This window comes from Crocuta crocuta, unplaced genomic scaffold (genome assembly GCF_008692635.1).
Source record: "Crocuta crocuta isolate KB4526 unplaced genomic scaffold, BGI_CrCroc_1.0 scaffold488, whole genome shotgun sequence".
NCBI lineage: Eukaryota > Metazoa > Chordata > Mammalia > Carnivora > Hyaenidae > Crocuta > Crocuta crocuta.
The window spans coordinates 734,807-758,235 of record NW_027530995.1 but is presented as its reverse complement, the minus strand read 5'-3'; the positions used below and the strand labels follow the sequence as shown (position 1 = coordinate 758,235).

The window sequence follows — 23,429 nt, the reverse complement described above, 5'->3', positions numbered from 1 at the left end:
GAATCGCAAGCGATTTTCATTCAGTAGGTCAGGGATAGGTTTTGTTGTTGTTGTTTTTAATCATTTTAGCTCAATTTCCCGAATTGTGGCTTTCCATAATGGGTACTTAATACCACCTGTTCCCTTTTAACCTATGAATTTCTTAACAGACTGAATACTGAATACATGTGCGGATTCCATTTCTTCTGAAGAACTTCACTACCAGTTTGCCTTAGAACAGCCAAGTACAATGTAAAATGAAAATCATTTACAAACGAAGGCACTCTGTGATGTAAGCATCCCCGAGAAAGGCATTTTGAAACCACCCAACCAGCCACAGGCCAGTGGGCCAGAGACCTATTCGGAGAGCCAGCCTTGGCGGTTTTAACTTAACACACTCGCTCAGCATGACGTCGTCCTTCAGTGCCAGCCTGTTTAGTAACCCATCATCTAGGGTCCTGCAGTGGGATTTGGCCAAAAGTGCCCTTCACCGGTATATAATTTGGTTTCCACATCGAGTTCACCATGAGAGTATGTAAACACCACACATGTAATTTAAGATTCACAAATAGAAAACACTGTTGGATGTTTTTAGAACATGTCACCGCTGGGGAAGCTATAGAATGGAAATGCCACCTAGGTGCACAGTTCCGTGTTTTTTCTTGCCATCTGAAAATGGACACCAGACTCTCTTTCCTGAAGGCATATGGGAGGACCTCGTTACAGAGAATGTGGTAAGGAAATGGGAAAGTTTCAATTTGTTCTTCCGCAACATTGCCAAAAAGCAGTTAAAAACGGGGGGGGAAACTTCACCACAAATGAAGACCTACCCCAAAAAAGTGATGGGATACATTTTACTTTCCTGTGTATTTAAATGGAAATACATTTTTTTCTTGTCTTAAGAAAGACATACTGGGTTTTTTCCGTGCCGCCGTAACAGTGCACATGAACATCCCGGCGGAGGCTCCCAAGAGCAGCAACAGCACCGAAGAGAGAGGCAAACACCAGGGACTTATTAGGCCATGCTCCAGAGTCATCTTCTGGGCTTCTAACTGGGAGATGAAGCATGGTTACATTGGCCAATCTGAAATCACTGCTGTCACAGAGCTGGGAAAATTGTCGTGACCTCACGGACAGGTTAAACAAGTGTGAAGTGACCAGATCTGATGTATAACTCAAAGATCTAGAAAAACGGCAGAATAATCTGCTCCCATCCTACCAGTTCAGTTTCATTGGACTGACAACCACAGCTGGCATCATGAAACATTTCATTCCATCTTTACACTTTAGTTCTAAGCTACATCTCAGGGAAGGGGGGGCAGGCGTGACTCAAGAGGATCTCCTTAGCATTATCACATGGCAGTTTCAAAAAAGTACTACAAGGGCGCCTGGGTGGCTCAGTCAGTTAAGCGTCTAACTCTTGATCTCGGCTCAGGTAACGATCTCATGGTTCGTGAGTTCAAGCCCCACATCAGGCTCTGTGCTGTCAGAGCAGACCATGCTTGGGATTCTCTCTCTCCCTCTCTTTCTGCCCCTCCACTGCTCGCTCTGTCTCCCACTCTCTCTCTCTAAAAAATAAAGAAACTTTAAAAATTGAAAATAAAAAGTACATTATGGTAAGTAACTGCATCAGGACATCCTGAATCAAACCACCCTTTGCTCTTGACTCAACTACTGCTTCTTCCAAGGCCTACACTCTCTTAGTTCGTATGAATCTCACCACGTGGTACATTCAACCACCCCTAAGTACCACGTGATCCCAGGGTATTATAAAGGAGATGGCCCTGCATTTCCAACTGTAATGAATGCAGGGACAGGAAACATGTCCTTATATATCTTTTGGACAGCTCTGGGCATATGTGATTTTTGGTAAAAGTTGGTTGACAAAGGCAACTTATCAAAGCCTGGATCATTAATATTGACAAACCAGCTGTGGTGATCTGTTCAGCAAGCATTTCTATTAGTCTCCCACACTGAGATAACAACTCCCCCAAGACAACAGTCCAGCAGGCAAATACAACAAAAGGAAACGGTCACACTGTCTTTCTTCCTAACTCTGCCTGCTGTGTGCCACAAACTGACTAGTTTATAGTGGATCCAAATTGTTTTCAGTCTCTTCTGGTGAAAAATCCCAGAACCTCACATTCTTCTCCAACTTAAGCTGCACGAGACTTCTATTTGCAGAAGCATGGGAACCAAATTCTCTCCGTATGCGCTGCTTGAGAAACAGCTACTCATGAGAAAACCTAAATCACTGAATTTGAGTGGCTCTCACAAGAATAAGACAACTTTGACCAGGTTTCATTGTACACTTCTATAAAGCACCGGTCTGAAAACTTCTTCTGTAAAGGACCGGACAAAAAATAGTTTAGCCTGTGCAAATCATACAGTGCTCATCACAACTACTCAGCGCTGTCTCTCTAGCATGAGAGCAGCCAAAGGCAGAACATCATGAACTGGTGTGGCTGTTTGCCAAGAAAACGTTACCAGAATAAGCAGTAGGTAAGACCTGGCGTGTAGCTTGCAAACCCCTGCCTTAAAGTATCAAGTCTACGAGCACCTGGGTGGCTCAATCGGCTAAGTGTCCGACTTCAGCTCAGGTCACGATCTCCCAGTTCGTGAGTTCGAGCCCTGCGTCTGGCTCTGTGCTGACAGCTCAGAGCCTGGAGCCTGCTTCAGATTCTGTCTCTCTCTCTCTCTGCCCCTCCCCATTTGTACTCTGTCTTCCTCTCTCTCTCAGAAAAATAAACATTAAAGAAAATTTTAAGAGTCAAGTCTATAATGTGTTAAAAAGATCATTTCTAAACATGAGGCAAAAAAACCATTCCATTCATATACAGTTGTCTGTTTCTTACCCTCGGAGCTTTCCAATACTTTCAGCAAGTTCAAGGTCTAAGATTAATCACCATGGAGGCGAGTGGGGTCTTACATGCAAGGGACAGAGAAGGAAAACAGGATGGGCTGAAGACTAACCCAAGGTGTCTCACAAGAACTTCCAAGTTGTTTTCAGCATTACTAATCTCAGATCCCAGCAACTGCCCAGGGCCTGCATTAAAAGGCCTCCTTGGGAGAATCAAGTTAAGACCCCTTTACTAGCTTTTGACATTTATATATGCAATTGCTTTTAAAGGAGTGGGGGAGGTCTCCTGACAACACTGAAGAATTACAGGGACCAGCGTGCAATATTGCCCGGGTAAGTGCTCGTTTTCTGCTTATGAATCGAGGGACTAGGGTACCATAAAAAAACTCAATCGGTATTTAGCTCCTTTTGTGATCATTTTCAGAATTTCTTCAGGACTTTATTAGGTTATGCACACACACACACACACACACACACACATTTACTTAACAAGATACAAACTTTATCTTTTAAATTTAAGAATCTCCTAGAGAATGGGGAAAAAATTTTTGCTTCCATCTGGTGGCAGGAGCTCATATTACAATTAAAGCAGTTTACTAATCTTTATCTTGATAAATTGGCTTTCCAATGAAGAATCTCCGAGAGGATGAGGAGAAAGAAATCCAAAAAAAAAAAAAAAAAAAAAAAACACAAAAAAAAAAAAAAAAAAAAAAAAAAAAAAAAAACCACCAAAAAATAAAATCACAATCTGTGTCTCCATCTGGTGACAGGAACTCATACTACAGCCACAGCCCAAGGTTGATAAATCAGGACAGTGGGCAATAAAAGGACACAAGAGAACTCATTAATTCCGGAGAGGACAGGTCAGCTATTTACAAAGTTGGTGTTTGAAGAAACAGAATCCGGTTATGATGTTCTATCCTTAACAGATACAAATTTCAGTAATATGCATGCAAACTTCAAAATATAAAAATTCTTGGGGCGCCTGGGTGGCTCAGTCAGTTGAGCGTCTGTCTGACTTCGGCTCAGGTCATGATCTCACGGTCTGTGGGTTTGAGCCCCGCATCAGGCTCTGTGCTGACAGCCGGCTCAGAGCCTGGACGGACCCTGTTTCGGATTCTGTGTCTCCCTCTCTCTCTGACCCTCCCCTGCTCATGCTGTCTCTCTCTTTCTCAGAAATAAATAAAACATTTAAAAAAAACACAGAATATAAAAATTCTTATTGAGTGTTTTGGGAAAAAAAGAGTTAAGTGTCTACCTGTGTAAAATATTTGCCATCCGGTTTCAGTACTTTCATCGAGAGGTCAAGAATCAGTCTGAGAAACTCCCATGTAGAATCTGGAGATTAAAAAAAAATTAAATTCTATAAATATGGGTTTGCATGCACCAAAAACATCTAATGTCAAATATTCACATTAATATTCAACAATACCAACAAAAGAAAGTAGTAGCCAAGAGCTTAAGATTCCATATTCAAGAGCTTATTCGTGAAAATGTACTGTCATTTTGGGATGTCTTGCACACACATGCGTATACTCAAGCAAAGTCAAAAGAAATGTCCTTGTGCTTAGCACTGCTCTCACACTACCAATAAAGATTAGACAGAAAGGCAGTGGATGAAGTCTAAAAGACAACAGCTTGAAGAGGGAAGTAGCAACATCCCAAGGGAGAAACAGCAAGGGTCATCAGGTGGGCACTCAGTCTGCTAACTCAGCAGGAAGGCCAAGATTATAGAAAAACACTTAACACTGACACACCGAACCAGCAGTGATTTAGAGCATGTGGTCTGAAGGGGAGTAGTTGCTGGTGTTGCTTAGAAAGGTCACCAGTTTGTCTGAGTACAAGTTAAACAGCATATGTAGGGAAGCCTAGGTGGCTCCGTCAGTTAAGTGACCGCCTCTTGATTTCGGCTTAGGTCATGATCTCACAGTTTTGTGAGTAAGAGCCACGCGTCAGCATAAGCTCTGCACTGACAGCTCAGAGCCCACTTGGGATTCTCGCTCTCCTCTCTCTCTGCCCTTCTCCTGCTCACACTGTCTCTTTCTCTCTCAAAGTAAATAAACTTTTTTTTTTTTTTTAAATCACATAATATAGGGAAGCCTGGATGGCTCAGTCAGTGAAGCATCTGACTTCAGCTCAGGTCATGATCTCGTGGTCTGTTAAGTTCGAGCCCTGCATCAGGCTCTGTGCTGACAGCTCAGAGCCTGGAGCCTGCTTCACATTCTGTGTCTCCCACTCTCTCTGCCCCTCTCCTGCTTGCACTGTCACTGTCTCTCTTTCTCAAAATAATAAACATTAAAAAAATTTTTAATCACATAATGTAAGTAAATTACCAAACAAGCGAATTTCTCAATGATGTGATTACGGAGTCATTTTATTTAACGTTTTCTCTCAAATGACTAAGTAAATGTGCTCATTTAGTTAGTGACAGAACAGGATATGACCAAAGCCAAATCCAGCCATCTTCCACTGTGAGCCGCAGTTTAACTACCTTGAAAAAATAAAGGAAGTTATTACTAAGTAGACAATCTCTAAGAGCCTTTCATTCTCACAAGGTGCCAAGAAAAACATTTTCACGAACATTGTCTCGGTTAGAAAACAAAAAAGAGAATCTACCTTCTTCTGGAGATGTGGAAATTGGAACAGCTGTCAAATCATTAATCACATAATCAAACTCTCTCCCTTCTTTGGCGTACCTCTTCAGTACTGGAATACAGTCTTCTATTAGAACCTTCCAAAGAGAACAGGAATAGATGCATGTGAGACAACTCATGTGGAAGCAGGCAACCCCTTTGTACAGGAGGGAGGAAAATGCAAGCCATTGCTGAGACCCACAATGCGTCCATGAACAAGAATGCCTTCCATCCATGCCTACAAGAGCTACAATTCAATGCCTACTATATATTTTAGTATGCTTTCTCATTTAATGTAAGCCACAGTCTACAGGTACTATTATTATTCCTAGTTTATAAGTGGAAAACAACGTTAACAGAGGTTACGCAGTGCTGGCTTTCGCAGCACACATACTAAAATTGGAAAGATACAGAGAAGATTAGCATGGCCCCTGTGCAAGGATGACATGCTAATGTGTGAGGTGTTCCATACTTCTGGGAGCGAGGGAGAAAGAAGAGACAGGTACCATAGCTTGCCCAAAGGTACCTAAAATAAGAAATGGAGCCAAGGCACCTGGGTGGCTCAGTCAATTAAGTATCCAACTTGATTTCAGCTCAGGTCAGCTCAGGTCGTGATCTAACAGTTCATGAGTTCGAGCCCCGCGTCGGGCTCTGTGCTGACAGTGTGGAGCCTGCTTGGGATTCTCTCTCTCCCACCTCTCTCTGCCGCTACCCTGCTGTGTGTGCTTTCTCTCTCTCAAAATAAACGAATAAACTTTTAAAATGCAGTATATAACATACAAAATGTGTTAATCTATTTTTTAAGGCATGCTAATGTATTTTCTAGGAATACAAATTTTAAAGTTTTTACTTATTTTTGAGAGAGAGAGAGAGAGAAAGGGAGGACACACAAGTATGGGAGAGGCAGAGAGAAGGGGACAGAGGATCTGAAGTGGGCTCTGTGCACACATCAGAGAGTCCAATGTGGGACTCGAACTCACGAATGGTGAGATCATGACCTGAGCCGAAGGCAGATGCTTAACCGAATGAGCCACCCAGGTGCCCCTCTACTATCTATATTCTTGCTAAGGCCTCTGGTCTACAGCATGTTATGAGAAGTTAAGTTTGGGGGAGGGGGTGGTCAAAAGTTATTGGCAGAGCTTTGACTGTGTGGTGGGGATTTAGGTGTGGAGGTGGTCAGCACCCCTAACCCGCATGTTCTCACGTTGTTCAAGGGTCAACTGCACAGAAGTCTGGGGTTCGTTTTCTCTTTGAAGTGCTGCGGCTATGTGCTGCGGATGCGTCTGGCTGCAGGAAACATCCTGAGCTGGCAGGAGTTACTCTCCTGGCCTTTTATGTTTCTAGTTACAAAACACACACTCATGTAACCAAATTCACGTAAGTCAGAAATCAAGTGTGCCACACACAATTCCCTAAAACAACCTATCTCAGAATTCTTCCTATGAATGGTCTTTCACAGATCCCCAGTCACAATTTTATACTCCTGTTGTTTGGTAACTTGCTTCACTTAATACACCATCTAAGGACAACACTTGTACCAACACACTTTCTCACATAAACACAAATGCTCGTTCTCTTTCGTAAAACCAGGATCAAAAAGCAAGCAAGCTAGGATCACACACATGCCGAACTTGACATTTTTCATCTAACACCATTCCAGGTAATGGTTTTTGTAAAAATGGTATCATCCCACTAAAAATGTGCTACTCTTAACTTCCTTGTATAGATGCCTGTCTGTAGGCTAGGCCCTCAAAACATTGGGTCGCTAAGACAAAAGGCATGTACTTTTTAGTTTTGATGGCCATTCACACTCCGACTAGCAATGACTGAGAGCAGCACCTGTTTCCTTGGCATCCTCCCCAGCACTGGATATTGGCCCTCCTCTATTGTGTCAAGTACCTTGCTCGTGTGGAAAACATGTACTTGCAGAGCCACTAACAGGGGTGAGCATTTCGTTATAAGTTTACAGGACAGGGGCGTCTGGGTGGCTCAGTCAATTAAGCGTCCGACTTCAGCTCAGGTCATGATCTTAGGGTTCATGGGTCTGGGCCCCACATCGGGCTCTGTGCTGACAGCTCATAGCCTGGAGCCTGCTTCAGATTCCATGTGTGTGTCTCTCTCTGCCCCTCCGCTGCTTGTGTGCTCACACTCTCTCTCTCTCTCAAAAATAAATAAACATTAAAAACAAGTTTACAGGATATTTGATTTTCACTTCCTGAGAAGTACCAGTTCATATCCTTCACATTTTACGATTCAGTTATCCTCATTTTAAAATTTTAACTTGTAGGGAGGGGCTCTCTGTATTATTAAAGGGGTTAAATCCCTGTCATTTTTACATTTATTACTACTTTTTCAGCTTTGTTTATGGTATTACGTGGTCATTATAGTTTCCGCGTTTCTTGTCTTTCTTTAAAAGGTTTCCCAACTTCAAGATTAAACATGCTAAATTTCCCTAAATGTATTCAGTTTATGTATCTAGAGCTTAAGCCATCTGAGATTAGTTTTTCTATGGCTTCTAAGATTATGTTAACTTTGTTCTCATGGAGATGAACAGCTCATTGTGCTGGCACCGTTTATAAAATCAACTAAATCTCCTTTTCCCAAGCGAACTTGAAATATAACTTAAGTCATGTATTAGCTGTGTATATACGAATACACACGCAGACATGTTCAACGTCTCTGTGTCATTCCTCTTATCTGTCGATTCCTGTGTCAATATCATATTTCCTCTATTTGATTACTATGCGTTATCAGTAAATTAACAAACAGCGCAAATCTCCCTTCAGTGTGGATTATTTAAAATTGTTTTCTTGGCAATTCTTAGGTATGTACTGTTACAAATCAACTTGATATCATTTGGTCTAATTCTAAAAACCTCGTTGGGATTCCGATTGGTATTAGTTGTAATTAGGAAGTTACAGACACTGTTGCAGTACNAATTCTTAGGTATGTACTGTTACAAATCAACTTGATATCATTTGGTCTAATTCTAAAAACCTCGTTGGGATTCCGATTGGTATTAGTTGTAATTAGGAAGTTACAATGTTGCAGTATTCTCATTCTAAAAATATCACATGTCTCTCCACGTATTCCAACTTCAGTTATAGGCTTTCAATATAATCTTGACCTAATTCTTACCAGTCCCACAATACCATTCTTATTTAAACATACTCCTAGGTATTTAACAATGGGCCATTTTTCCTAAATGTGGAACCTGAAACCACAAAAATCCTAGAAGAAAACATAGGCAGGAACATCTTTAACACTGGCCACAGCCAACATTTTTCTACATAGGTCTCCAGAAGAATGGATAAAGAAGAGGTGGCGTGTACAATGGAATATTAGCCATAAAAAAGAACGAAACCTTGCAATTTGTAATGACATGGACAGAGCCAGAGTATAATGCTAAGCAAAATAACTCAGCATGAGAAAGACAAATACCATAGGATTTCACTCATAAGTGGAATTAAAAAACAAAACAAATGAACAATTAAAAAAAAAGAGAGAAACCAAAAAACAGACTCTTAGCTATGGAGAACAGATCGATGGTTAGAGGGGAGGTGGGTGGGGGGACGGACAAACTAGGTGAAGGGGATTATGAGGACACTTATCACGCTGAGTACTGAGTAATATACAGAATTGTTGGGTCACTATATTAGTACACCTGAAACCAATATAACCATCTGTAACCTACACTGGTATTAAAATTAAAGACTTGGGGCACCTGGGTGGCTCAGTCGGTTGAGTATCTGACTTTGGCTCAGGTCATGATCTCACGGTTCATGGGTTCGGGCTCCACATCAGGCTCTGTGCTGACTGCTTGCTTAGAGCCTGGAGCCTGCTTCAGATTTGGTGTCTCCTCCTCTCTCTGCCCCTCCCCTGCACATGCTCTGTCTCAATCTGTCTCTCAAAAATAAATAAATGTAAAAAAAATTGTTTTAATAAAAAAATAAAAGGCTTAAAAAAAAACCCCAATTGGTCATTATTTTGAATAGGATCTCTGGCCCAGTTCCACCTCCAATTTCTATTCAAACTGCTTTGCATTTAACATAACTAAAAAAATTTTTTTAGACTGTCTCTGTCCAGTCACTTCACCAAATTCTCATGAGCTGAACTAGTTTTCTAGGTCAGCTTCCTACATCTTCTAATCATTCATATCATCTGCAAATGATTCTCTCTATATTTTTACTGTTTTCATTTTTCTACCTTACTACATTAGCTAATGCCTCAAAAATGAATAAAGGAATTAATAAGCATTTTCAGTTTATTTCTTACTTTAATGGAAATGCCTTATCTTTTTGACATTTTATAGAACATTATCTTCAAGTTTCTCTTTTACAAATATACTTTTTATGTTTTACTTATTTATTATTCGGGGGGGAGAGCATGAAAGCAAGGGAGAGGACTAGAGTGAGGGAGGGAGGAAAGGAGGGAGGGAGAAGAGAGAGGAGAGAGAGGGAGAGGGAGGGAGAGAGAGAATATATCTCAAGCAGGCTCCATGCTCACTTCACAGCCCGACGGTGGATGTTTAACCAACTTAAGAAACCCAGGTGCCCCAAGTGTCCTAAAGACACTTGTCACTAAAGACAGACCTAAATGCTCTGTCATCTATTAACACATTATTTTCTCTTTTAAATACTTCATATAATGAATTATGTTGACAGACTTCAAGATTCCCATCTTTATGTTTCTCAACGAAATCTTTCTGGGGCCTAATACAGTTCTTTAAATAAACCACTAGATTTAACTTACTCTTTTACTTGAAAATCTTGTACACTCATCAAAATCAATCTTTATTTTCTTTTTGCACTACTTTAAGGATTTTGGTATTAAGATTACTCTAGAATTATAAAAGGAATGGGGAGAGCTTTGGAACATTTTCTATTTTCTAAAAATGGTCAACAGAGTAATTATCTGTTTTTCAAATGATAAACATGCGCAAAGACCTGGTGTTTTTTAATGATAGTATTTTAATGGCTAAGGGGCTTGCCTGTTTCTACCCCCAGACCAGGAACCCCCAGCTCCGTGAACGAACCCAGAGAATTCTCAACCTCAGAAGAACGTTCCAGGCTCCCCTTAATGGTTGTTCTAATCCAGCAAAGTGGGAGGGGGGTGCATTCAGGCACCCAACTTCCTCAAAAGCCAAACCATTTCAAATAAAATACTACTTTTACCATTCCTTAGAATGTCTAAATGTCAACGTCACTACCTACCTTTGGTGCTCTGTCTTCAAACAGACTTGCAAGTCAAGAGCTGTTTTCCTAGCACATTAGTAAACTGTCCCAGATACATCCAGCTTCTAATTACCACAATCTACACCTCAACATTACTGTAGGTTTGGGGTTTTGGTTCTGTTTACACTTAAACTGTTTTTCTGAACACATAAAGGAAGTTACAAAAAGAGCCAGGGAGACAGGAATCTTGAACACCCTTCTCAAGGTACCCCGTAACCTTGTATAAAATGTCCTTTGAACGCTCTAAGTTTAATCTCCTTCACCTATAAAACTGAAATAAAACCCACTTGGTACAGGTGTGGATTACATGTTAAAACACCTTGGCCAGAGAATCTGGCTAACAATGCAAACATTATTTGCCAACAATGGTAACTTTTAGATCTGTGCGAAACAAACCTGTCACGCTCTGACGAACCTAATGCCCTCTCCCTTTTTAAACTCTCAAAACAGTATATGTGAAATATATATGTATCTTTCTTTCCCTTTGTCCACAAAACAATTACAACTACATTTTAATAGAGACAGAATTCTTGCTTAACTTAAAAATTAACACGCACGGACCATGAAATCAAAATTGGATGCAAACACATCAGGGGAGATGGGGTAAGGGTAAGTAATTTACATATCAACAGATTAATGCACTCATCTAAATTGTTTATAAATCTGGAGGTACACATTTAAGATTCTATTCATTCGCTTGGGGTGCCTGGGTGGCTCATTTAAGCACCTAACTTTTAAATTTTGTTTATTTTTAAATTCTATTTATTTTTGAGAGAGAGAGAGCGCACGCGCATGTGTGCAAGTGAGCAGGGGAAGAGCAGAGAGAGAGGAAAGAGACACAGAATCTGAAGGAGGCTGCAGGCTCTGAGCTGTCAGCACAGAACCCGATGCCAGGCTTGAACTGAAGTCAGCTGCTTAACCGACTGAGCCACCCAGGTGCTTATCTCAGCTCGGGTCTTAATCTCAGGATCATGAGTTCAAGTTCCACGTTGGGCTCCATACTAGGCGTGAAGCCTACTTTAAAAAAAAATGTATTTGCTTGGTTATCTTGATCTAGTAAGTATTGTAGATATGAGCACTAAACACCTGCATGTTGAAAATAAAATGCAAAATGTATCCTACAACCTGGTAATGATTGGTTAACTTGCAAGCACAGTACAATTAAGGACAGAAACGAATTTGCTTAGCAAGAAGCAAATGTTCTATCAAATACGCACATAAGTCACACAGAGATCTGAAGCAGAACATGTCACCTCAAAATATGCCACTGTTGTATATTGATCATTTTGAGTTGTAGGCATCTGAAACACCACAAAGGCAGAGAGCAGCTTTCTCTGAACTCGCCTTCTTCTGCCTAAAGATGGAGCCTCTGAAAGAAACTCAATTGTCCTCTCCCTGGGGAATTCCACCAGAGAAGGTTGACCCTTATCAGGGAACACCAGACAAACTTTGTCACAAACATCATACCTGCCCTGTCTACTCTTCTAAGGGCCCTTTATCTTTACTAAAAGTCACTCACTCTCCCTAAGACACCTATGACCCCTTCCTTACTCAGATGATACTTAAGCCTAAATTCTACACCTACTTCGGAGTTGCTCAGTTATCTCTAGGTCTCTCCAAAGTATTCCCGAATACGTATGTTAATCAACTTCTGTCTTTCTCTTACGGGAATCTCAGCCAAGAACTGGAAGGGCAGAGGATTAGAGTGCCGACAAGACAGAGTCCACCTCTGGCCCTCCACCTTGTCCATGTTTGCTCAGTGACCTCTCTGGGGGCTGTGTGTTCCAGGACCTCGAAGACTGCTATACCTACCTTTGAAATGACGCTCAAGGCCGGGACAGGTTTTAGCTTCCCCTGAATCTGTTAGAGATAACACAGGCTTTCCCCTTCCTGATACACAGGTGGTGCCATAAAATCTAATTAAAGGTCAGCTGTCAATCAGGTGCGTGCAAACCTGCTGATCTCACTACAATGCCCTTCCTGTGTATCCTCTCAGTCTATAAAATCTGTGGATTACGGTCTGGACTTTGTAGAGAATAACTATGCAGCTGCCACGGTCATCCTCCACCCGATCCCACCTGTCAGTAAGTGTCTCTAAATAAAACTCTGTGTAACCTGTATCGAGTGGCATACTTACTTTGCCTTCTGGTCGCAAAGTGCCTTCTCATTTGGGGGGGTATTTTACTCTCCCTCCTCCACCTCTAGTTATCTTCTGAACCAATTATACTTAAAGCTATTTTAGGAAGGCACAATTCAAGTCAGTAACAGATCAACTGACTGAAAACTGTTATCTGGAAGACATAATTACCTGATAGCAGTCTCCTTTAAGATTGTCTAAGACGTCGCCACATGTTTTTCGCATGTATTTCTTACATCCATCAATCACCATTTGGTCAATGTTCCAACAGGTCAAGGAGAAATTCATCCTGAATTTAGATCAAAGAATTCTGANATTGGTAAATTCAGTTACAGGGTTTTTTTTTTTGGGGGGGGGAGGGGGCGCGCCAGTGAGCAAAGGGGCGAAAAGAGAATCCCACAAGGGGCAGGGTGGGAATCGGGGAGGAGGAGAAGCGGGGCTCACTGGATGTGGGCCTCAAGCTCTAACCATGAGATCATGAGCTGAGCTGAAGTCAGATGCTTAACAACTGATTCCCCCCCCCCCCCAAGAACCCTGAAAAGGTACGGGGCGGGTGGCCGGCTCAGCCAATGGAACAGGTGACTCTTGATCTCGGGGTTGTCAGTTCAAGCCCCACACTGGATGGAGAAATTACTTACAAATAAAATCTTTCCAAAAGTAAAATAAAGAAGGGCGCCTGGGTGGCTCAGCTGGTTGAGCGTCGGACTGTGGCTCAGGTCATGATCTCACGGTTCATGGGTTCAAGTCCCGCGACCGGCTCTGTGCTGACAGCTCAGAGCCTGGAGCCTGCATTGGATTCTGTGTCTCCCTCTCTCTCTGCCCCTCCCCCACTCGGACTCTGTCTCCCTCAAAAATACATAAATATTTAAAAAATTAAAAAACAAAAGGTAAGACACACATTTTAGAACACTAACTTGGGTATCATACTTACCAGAAAAAAAAGAAAAAAACAAAGATGAAGGAGACAATGACTTCATTTTTGTACCAAGGTCACTCAAAAGGAACTGAACTTTCTTTTCTCCTCATGAAGCTCCTCCAGAAAGTGCTAAGCAGTAGACACAGGACCAAGGTTGTTTTCTCTTTATTTCTCAACTAGAGCATCTCTGCTGCTTTGTGTGTAGCCACATGAAAAGGCTACTAGTACTAAACTGAAATGTTTGTTCAAGGCAGTATTTCTAACACATTTGCCTCATAACATTAACTAGAGTCTTAAGACCAAAAAGGAGGAAGAAAACAAAAGAAGCCAATTGAACTCGATGTCCAAGCAAAGGATATCTCTACCATTGTGACCATCTTTGGTTTCAGTTTGACTATCTCACATAATATGCCCCCATCTCCGCCCCCTAGAATCAGCACGTCTTTGCCACTGTAGTCTTCTTTTCCACTGCCCATGATGGCCTGGGTATATGCCAAATCACTCTCCGCCAGATCTAGGGAGGAAAAAAACAGGTCCAAAATGGTGACTACAGAAACCCAGACCGTGACCTGATTCACCATACTAGAAAGTGCTGGAATCTAGCCTAAAATACAAATGTAAGAAGTTTTTGGTCGTTAAGAACTGTCAACAGTGTGTAGATACTTTTATTTTTTTGGATTGTGGATTTTTCGTCAACCCTACCCATCTGACACCTAATACGATATTTTACATCCAGATCACACACACACATACCTTGAAGGAAACTCAGTTTTCTGGATGTTCTGATATGCTAACTAAAGCAATTACATCTTTCATTACATGAAATACAGTATCTGAGAGTTGTTCCAAATATGAGGGGGAGAAAGCAAACCAGGGTTCAGAGGAAACAAGACTGACCACGAGTTGCTCATTGTTGTCACTCAGTGGTGAACATACATGGGTTCACCATATTATTTTGCCTACTTAGGCTTGAAATTGTCTGTAACAAAAAGATTTCTTAAAAAATAAGCATTTTCTTTATAGAGGTATTATCCAAATACTCAGCACTAAGAAAACTAAGAAAAAGGAATATCAAAGTTTTCACGGCTCTGCCATAAAACATGAAAGCCCAGACAATCCACAGGTTAATGTGAAAAAAACGTTCCTCTTAAAAGAACAGCACTGCCAAGGACAAACTAGGACAAATCCCCAGTGGTGTATCTGTCAGGGAAACACAGTCACTTTGCTACGCAACTCGGGTAGGGATGGAATGAATACTTACTAACATCCCCGCTAAGGATGAGAATATTTCCAAATTGCTTTGAGTGTAGAATCTTAATGTTCTGATAAGGTGAATCTTCATCATATACCACTTCATCTATGTCATACTCAACCAGGCGACCATCGGCGGTAGGCCAGTATCTGTCGATGGCCCCTCCTCGAACTATGGGTGGTAATCTGGAAAAAAGGAAAAAGGAATGAGCCTTACAGGAACTGCTTACAGGCTGCTTCTGGTGAAGCTGCCTGAAAAGTGAGTCTGGAGGGGCACCTGGCTGGCCCAGTCAGTGGAGCATGCGACTCTGATCTCAGGGGTGATCCGTCAGCGTATGAGCCCCACATTGTGGGTAGAGAGTACTCAAAAAAAACAGTGGGGACGCCTGGGTAGCTCAGTTGGTTGAGCGTCCAATTTCAGCTCAGGTCATGATCTCACAGTTCCAGAGTCCGAGCTCCACATCAGGCTCTGTGATGATGGTGCCGAGCCTGCCTGGGATTCTTGCTCTCTTTCTACCACTCCCCCACTCACTCTGTCTCTCACAAAATAAATAAACAAAAAAAAATTCTTTTAAGTGAACCTGGAATGATGAGTGTGCAAAAAGCAAGCAATATGACCTAAGGCCAATTCCAGGTGTCCTGCAGAAAATCCCTCATGACAGTTTGCCTGATAGGCACGTATTTACAAAAGCATCGCGTCCGGGGCAGAAGATGCATGCTTGTCCTATTGTTAGAGATGTTAAGTGTGACCATTTGGTTCAAGTGGATGGTACCAGATCTCTCCGTTTGCAGTGGTACATTTTTTCCCTTTGAAATTACTAAGCAGGCTGTGAGGCAGTCCTCTGAAACTGGGTGAAGGTCCTGACCTCCCAATAAACTTCCAGCAGCAGCTTTGGCATCTAGAAAATTCTTGCCCGAACCAATTATTATTACTACAAGGACTGCAAACTGATGTTTTTCCCATTCCTTTCTTTTGTAAAAGTTCAGTGTTTTAGACAAGGTGAAGGTACTAGAAACTTCCAGCAGAGGACACTAAATGACAGTGAAAACAAGATCCAGACAAGGGGCTTGGCAAATCTAACAGGAACACAAAATGAGAACTCTGTGCACACATAACACAACTACGTGCAAGTCATGTGTTCTCAGATACAGTGGTGCTCCAGCATAAGACAGTTCAACAATAAAACAGCCGGCTGCTGGCATATGCTGTCACTGACTTGCTCTGATGACTCTGCCCCGCTCACTCACCTGTTTCCAGGAAAACAGTCTGAACCTTTCTTAAGGAAGCTTCCTCTGAGCAACCACTAACAACTAGAAACAACACAGAGATTTACAAAGCAAATTCCCATAAACTCTCATTTCATCCTAACAACTCCTGATTTAACCACTTGATCTTTCGAGTGGACAAATGCAGCTGTTGGAATTATCAGCCGACCAAAGGTTTGTCTTGTAAAATGTGGTGCCCCGAACAGGGTAATACCTCCCCACCCACTCTCTCCAGAACAGGCAAACAGGACTCAAGGGTAGTCTCTTCCACCCAGGCTGATGGCTGGTGGGCGGAGGGAGGTGGGGGAGTAAACCACCTGTGACATTAGATGAAGATGACAAATATCAAGTTACGGGTTCTCAGGGGAGGAAATCCACCGCTAGTTGACCACCAGCCAGCTATCGGCAATTACTGAACTACACACAAACCCGGTGAAAATAAGTGTCCGTTCTCAACTGTGTCACTAGTGCTTTGGCTAAAGAGCTCTTTCCTTGATTGCAACACAATGGTTCTGTTTTTCTTTTTCAATTTAAGATTTTATTAACGGGGCACCTGGGCAGCTCAGTTGGGTAAGTAAGTGTCCAACTCTTGATCTCAGTGCAGGTCATGATCTCATGGTTCATGAGTCTGAGCCCCACAACGGGCTCTGCGCTAACGGCACGGAGCCTGCTTGGGATTCTCCAATTCTCTCTGCCCCTCCCCATCGCTTGTGCTCTCTCTCTTTCTCTCAAAATAAATGAATACACCAGAAAAATATCTCATTTTACGTAATCTCTACACCCAGTGTGGGGCTCAAATTCACAACCCCAAGATCAGAAGTTGCATGCTGCACCGGCTGAGCCAGCAAGGTGCACACAACACAATGTGTTGTTTTTGTTTTTGTTTTGGAGTTTATTTTTTGGAACACCTGGGCAGTTCGGTCAGTTGAGCATCCGACCCTTGATTTTTGGCTCAGGCCATGATCTCAAAATTTGTGAGGTTGAGCCCCACATCGGGCTCTGCACTGACAACATGGAGCCTGCTTGGGATCTCTCTCTCTGCTTCTGCCTCTCTCTCTCTCAAAATAAATACTTTTTAAAAAGAACCTATAAAGTGTATTTATTTTGAGAGAGAGAGAGAGACAGAGAGAGAGCACGAGCACAAGTGGGGAAGGGACAGAAAGAATCCCAAGCAGGCTCTAAACCATCAGCGCGGAGCCCAATTTAGGGCTCCAACTCACAAACTGTGGGATCATAACCTGAGCTGAAATCTAGAGTCAGATGCTTAACCAACTGAGCTGCCCATGCACCCCACCACGTTGGTTTTTAAAGACTGGAAAAGAAACAAAAAGATCTCTAACAGGATGCAGAAGCCACCTATCTTGATGAAGCACTCATCCCAGGGTGAAGGGCATTTCCTTGGAAGGGGCTACAGGAGATATTGCTGAGCCCTACATAACTCTTGTTTCAACGGTCACTGCTGAAAATCGAAAATGGATCCTAGAGAGAAAGTCAGGTAAAATATGTCCTGGGCCTCAGGTATACGGTGTAAACCACAATATCTGCCTCCACCCCCCGCCAACACAACTTAACTGATGTAAGCTTGTTTTCCTGCTCCTTTTCTTTTGAAGAATAGAATAGAAAACCAATTATCTAATACATCCCATGATTTCTTCGTTGAAAGTTCAGACTTAAGTCATCCGCCACAGGGGAATAATAATTTCAGATGTTACTTGTTAATGGCTGAATTTCTAACCATGCCATTCCCCAAACAGAAAAGTGACACCATCCTTGTCCTTGTGAGGCCAATAACAAAAAGCCTAGCACCAAATATTCCCAATAACTTCTCGACCCCTCCACCCTGATTTTATGAAAAGATGTAAAAGCAGCAACAAGCAAAAGCAATGTCTGTATTTTGAACTGAAAATCTGAAGCTCAGCTCCACTCTCTAAACTCCTATACCAAAACAAAGAACCCGACTGGTCATGAATGCCGAAACCCACAAACACATTCCATCTATTTACTCACTCCTAAAAATAACCCCAATAAAAGTCAGACCAATAAAATTCAGAGGCGTTTTGATGTCAGCCAATTCATTTTCATGGAGCTAACACATTTCACAATACAGTGGGAACCTGCTGAATTCAAGCTGGTGCAGATAGGAAAACTCCGCGAGCAGGGACAGATGGAAAATCCACAAGTGTGTGAGTGTGGACATGTTTTTAAGAACAGGGAAGAGGGAAATATAGCTGAGGACGCGTACACAGAACTTAGGCGGGATACACGAATCTAGGTACTCTGACAGATTTCAACAAAGTGGGCAAGCCGTAGACTGCTACGTTTGCTTACTGGCAGTCCTCTGCTTTCTACCCTACCAGAGATCAGCCACCTTTCTGGTACCCTTACATCCGCCCTAGAGCTTTCCTATGGGCTGAGGAACTTACCATGCTGAGCGATTCAGTCCTTACACATCCTAGGTCTTATCAACATGACTTCCCCCTTCTAGAAAGCGCTGTCAACTAGAGAAATCTGTATTCTGGTCACTTCCATCAGTGATGGTGCAACGCTGGTAAAGTGTTTGCTGTTGTGAGTAATGGACCCGTCTCCTACTCTTCCGGGCCTGATAAGGAACCACCCAGATAGGGCAAGAGCAAACTGCTGAGAATTACTTGCTGGGCATCCATGATTCACTCCTATTCTTAACTGCCAGGACCCACCCAAGACTCTGTCCATTCCAAATGTCAGAACCGTTAGCTACTTCTATCAAAGCTCTTTTAACAACTGACATCATGGACACATACCTCTGCACTGTTCAAGAGAACTTTCGGTGGTGACAGAAATGTTCCATATCTGTGCTCTACGCTATGACAGTCGCTAGCCATTAGCTACTGACAGGAGATGGAAGGAATGGAACTATTAAGTTTAACCAGTCAACAGTCAGAACAGGAAAAGCTGAAGTGTCTTCATTACCATTTGAAAAGAACCGACCTCTGGCTGCTCAAGATGGGTGGCCTCTCAATTCTTACTGTCTCCCAAAGTTAGCTTACTTGGAAGCTGTGAGGCAAAATTTCTGTCACCTCATCTTGTCCTAAATCTTAGAACTGGATGCCACTCTGGAGCCCTGAGTTCTGAGCAGAGACAGCGACCTTTTTCACTTTACTGGACAAAGTTGGGAATTTTTCTAACTCCCCTTTGAGGTGGAAGCCCCTTTAGCCCCCTGCTTTATACAGTGAGACCTGAGACTCACTCCCGATCTCCTTTCTACCTTGTCTTGTTTGGGTCTGAGGCACCCACTAGCTCAGCCTACCATGTTGCCAAAAGCAGCCACTACAAGGGGACAAGGCCGCCATTTCGATGATCTTTTTTTTTTTTAATGTTTTATTTCTAGCAGAGAGAGAGAGAGAGAGAGAGAGAGAGACAGCGTGAGCAGGGGAGGGTCAGAGAGAGAGGGAGTCAGACTCTGAAACAGGCTCCAGGCTCTGAGCTGGCAGTCAGCACAGAGCCCGACGCGGGGCTCGAACCCACGAACCGCGAGATCATGACCTAAGCGAAAGTCGGACACTCAACCGACTAAGCCACCCAGGCGCCCCTCCATCTCGATGATCTTACCTGACATTCAGGAGTGAACTTACCGCTTCACCCGCCCAGTACTGTCCTGACTCAATTCTTTCATTCTTTCTTCTATTTTGTTCAGAAGCTACAATGAAAAGAAAAGAAGTCAACGGGCTTACTTACAGAACAAGCTAAGAGGAACAGCTAAGTTACGGACCAGGAGGCTGAGGCCGTGGTGACGGAGCTGTGCGATACTCTGGTCCTCCCCCACCCCTTCAGCAGTCCGCATACCTGGCCTAGTTCCACACACCACGACAACTAGCCCTCAAGGTGCCGACCTAACCCCGGTTTAAGTCACCAGCAAGATAACGGGAAAGGGGAGAGCAGAAAGATAGGGCACATAGAACATCCCGCTTAAAGGTGCACATTCCACCTGGCGGCAAGTAAAATTACTCAGTATTCAAGCAGCCAAGGGAATGACGACAAGCCAGGTTCCTAACAATAAATGAGGAACAACTATTTTTCTTCTAAAATCATTTATCTGGAGGGAGGAAAGTTTAAAGTTAACTGAGACATCAGCAATTGAGTAAGATAATTTTATTAAAATAGACATTTAATGACCCTCCAGTACTTATAATCACACTGAAGTAAATAAAAAGTCAATAAAAGTGAAAAACCAACACTGTCAACTTCTTGGCCTTGGGAATCGCCATCATAACTCTGAAGGTCCAATAACACCAGTCCATGTGGGTAAATTCTCAAATTGGCAAAACTACAAAGGAAAGTATAAGTTTAAGGTTAGGAATCGTATCAAGGCATTCACAAGAAAAAGACATCAACACACCCAATTAAAAGGAAAGACCATTGCTCTTTTTTCCCTAAATTACATAGTTAACCATTTTGGTTTCTTAGGAGAGCCTCTTCTTGGGGGTGAGGGAGCCACCAATCAGGAAAGATTGAGATGGGAGTCCCTACATGCTAACGTTTTCATGTAACAAGTTCTTGGGCCCAGAAAGCGACTCAGTAGCAAGTTTTGTGAACTTGTTTTTTTAAAGTTTTCTTCAAAGTAAACTCTACACGCAACGTGGGGCTCAAATGCATGATCCTGAAATCAAGGATCTTGATGCTCAGATCAGCATGCTCTACTGTCTGAGGCAGCCAAAAGCTGCTGCGAACCTGCTTTTGAAGAAGGATCCAGGGCAAGTTATTGGGCCAGGCCTAGTAACCACGGCCGTAAGATGAAGGGAGGATAGGATAGGGCATTTGGGTACTCCCAATTAACCTCCAGAGAGTTCAAACCAGCGCCGTGTTTTTCTGACTACAAGCAGGTGGTGGTTAAACTGACTGAGATGGGGGCTGGCACACCGCAGCCCTACACTGCCAACCTGAGCCAGCCTGCAAGCTGTTCTGCAAAGCCTCCAGACTAAGAATGGTTTTTACATTAAAAAATAATTTAATGTTTTTTATTGATTTTTGACAGAGAGAGACAGACAGACAGTGTGAGCAGGGAGGGTCAGAGAGGGAAACACAGAATCAGAAGCAGTCTCCAGGCTCTGGGTGAGCTGTCAGCACAGAGCCCGATGCAGGGCTCGAACCCATGAACTGTGAGATCATGACCTGAGCCGAAGTCGGACGCTTAACCGACAGAGCCACCCAGGCGCCCCGGTTTTTACATCTATAAAGAGTTGTTTAAAAAGAGAGAGAGAGAGAATCTGACAGACACTTTATATGGCTTCTTCAAAAATGCTTTCCGACCGCTAATCTGATAATCTGCACATTATTCTCAAAATATTTTAAAGTATCAGAGTGTATCACATGCAGTAGGAGCTAATTATTTGGAAAAACTTGTTTCAGTCATACATGTGCATCTGTACTGTATAGACACAGAGAAGTATGTACAGGGTTATGACATAAAATTACTTCTTAGTGTTAAGTTGTGGTTAAAGAAACATGTGAAAAATGCTAAATTAGAAGAATTCTGTTCAGAGAATACCGGCAGTGTGCTTACATTGAAAAAATAAACCCTACTAGTTAATTTTACCTTCAGCCTTTAAATGGCCCAAAATCAAGCTCAGGCCCAGGAAAGCACAAATCAATTACACCTGAATGTAGCTAATCCATCTTTCCTTCCCCCTCCACCACCAGCAGCACAAAGGACAGAGGCTGGGGATGGGGGAAGGGTAGAAAAACATCTCCTTTAACCACCTGATTGATTCTAGCTGAGTCCTCTGCCAGAGAACACAGAACACGAACAATGCTGGAAGTTAAGGTCAAGTACCAAACTCAACAGATTAACACCAGAAAGAGAGAGGAAAATCTGTGGGGCGGGGGCCCGGTGAGGTGGAGAACAAGTGGCTGAGGATCAGGGTCTCAGCATCACAATGTGGCCTTTAGCCAGAAGTCAGGCAGAAGCAGTGTGCCAGCCCCCTCAGCCAGGTGGCCTGCTAGCCTCCCCCATCCATGCCCGGGCGAGAGAAGTGAGATTTCAGGACAGGAACCATGGGGATGAGTCCCAGTTGACCAAGCAAGAGAAGGAGACCAGTGTGGAAAATAAGTTTTTCAACTAAGCATGTCGGGCGGCCTGGGTGGCTCAGACAGTTAGGCATCTGACCAGCTCAGGTCATGATCTCAATGTGTGAGTTCAAGTCCCCACACTGGGCTTTCTGCTGTCAGCACAGAGCCTGCTTCAGACCCTCTGTCTCCCTCTCTCTCTGCCCCTCCCCTGCTTGTACTCTTTCTCTAAAATAAAAACATTTAAAATAAGCATGTTGCAGGGGGCACCTGGGTGGCTCAGCCAGTTGAGCAGCTGACTTTGGCTCAGGTCATGATCTCACAGTTCGTGAGTTCCAGCCCCGCGTCGGGCTCTGTGCTGACAGCTCAGAAGCCTGGAGCCTTCTTCGGATTCTGGGTCTCCCTCTCTCTACCCCTCCCCCACTCATACTCTGTGTGTGTGTGTGTGTGTGTGTGTGTGTGTGTGTGTGTGTGTGTTTGTCTTTCTCTCTCGAAAATAAAGACATTTTAAAAAATAAAATAAGCATGTTAATTTTCATGTTTTCTGCTTTCAGAAGCCAACAGCTCTTGTCAGTCAAAATTCCCTTCCAGGAAGAATTCTAGACCCCCTACACAACTGGAATTGGTGTACACGGTAGAAAATTCAGTAAGTGACGTAGAGAAGTAGGAAGGGCCTGGCTACAAAGTTAGGAGACTGTTAAGAGACTCAAGGCTTCACCTGGAGTGGAGAAGAGGCCTCCTGGGGTGGCAAGGTGACATGGCTCGATTTGCTGTGGTCCCCAAAGGATGGACCACACCCGGGACAGCAAGAGACCATGGCAGGGAAGGTGGAGAAAAGAGGCCAGGACACAGAGGGGATAAATACAAGCCTGTAGGAACTGGAAGGGTCAAGGACAGCTGCAGATCTCTACTTCCAGGAAATGTGCTGTTAACTGCGGTAGAGCATGGAGGAGGGAAGGGAGGAGAGTTTGGTGGTGATGTTGATTTGGGGTCACCCTTGAAGAAGAAATTATTTTAGGTACATTTGAGGTAACTGCTAAACACATATATGGAGGTCTGCTACATAGAAATACAAATCTGGGCTTAGGGAGAGAGGAGCGGGGTGGGGGGG

General features: G+C 43.1%; 1 protein-coding gene and 1 non-coding gene across 2 annotated transcripts in view; one reads left to right on the top strand and one right to left on the bottom strand.

The window, feature by feature from the left end:
* Positions 1–23,429, bottom strand: part of SMS (spermine synthase) — a 63,231-nt gene that overhangs the window by 3,495 nt on the left and 36,307 nt on the right. The window contains exons 5-11 of the mRNA XM_077770518.1: positions 20,489–20,579; positions 19,888–19,952; positions 15,021–15,196; positions 14,119–14,273; positions 13,015–13,104; positions 5,456–5,570; positions 4,098–4,177 (exon numbers count right to left, since the gene is read on the bottom strand). Coding sequence (XP_077626644.1) covers positions 4,098–4,177; positions 5,456–5,570; positions 13,015–13,104; positions 14,119–14,273; positions 15,021–15,196; positions 19,888–19,952; positions 20,489–20,579 — 772 coding nt within the window. The remainder of the gene's footprint in view (positions 1–4,097; positions 4,178–5,455; positions 5,571–13,014; positions 13,105–14,118; positions 14,274–15,020; positions 15,197–19,887; positions 19,953–20,488; positions 20,580–23,429) is intronic.
* On the top strand, positions 5,842–5,948 carry LOC144236852 (U6 spliceosomal RNA). Its single transcript, XR_013336667.1, has one exon. It is a non-coding gene; the product is annotated as a U6 spliceosomal RNA (small nuclear RNA).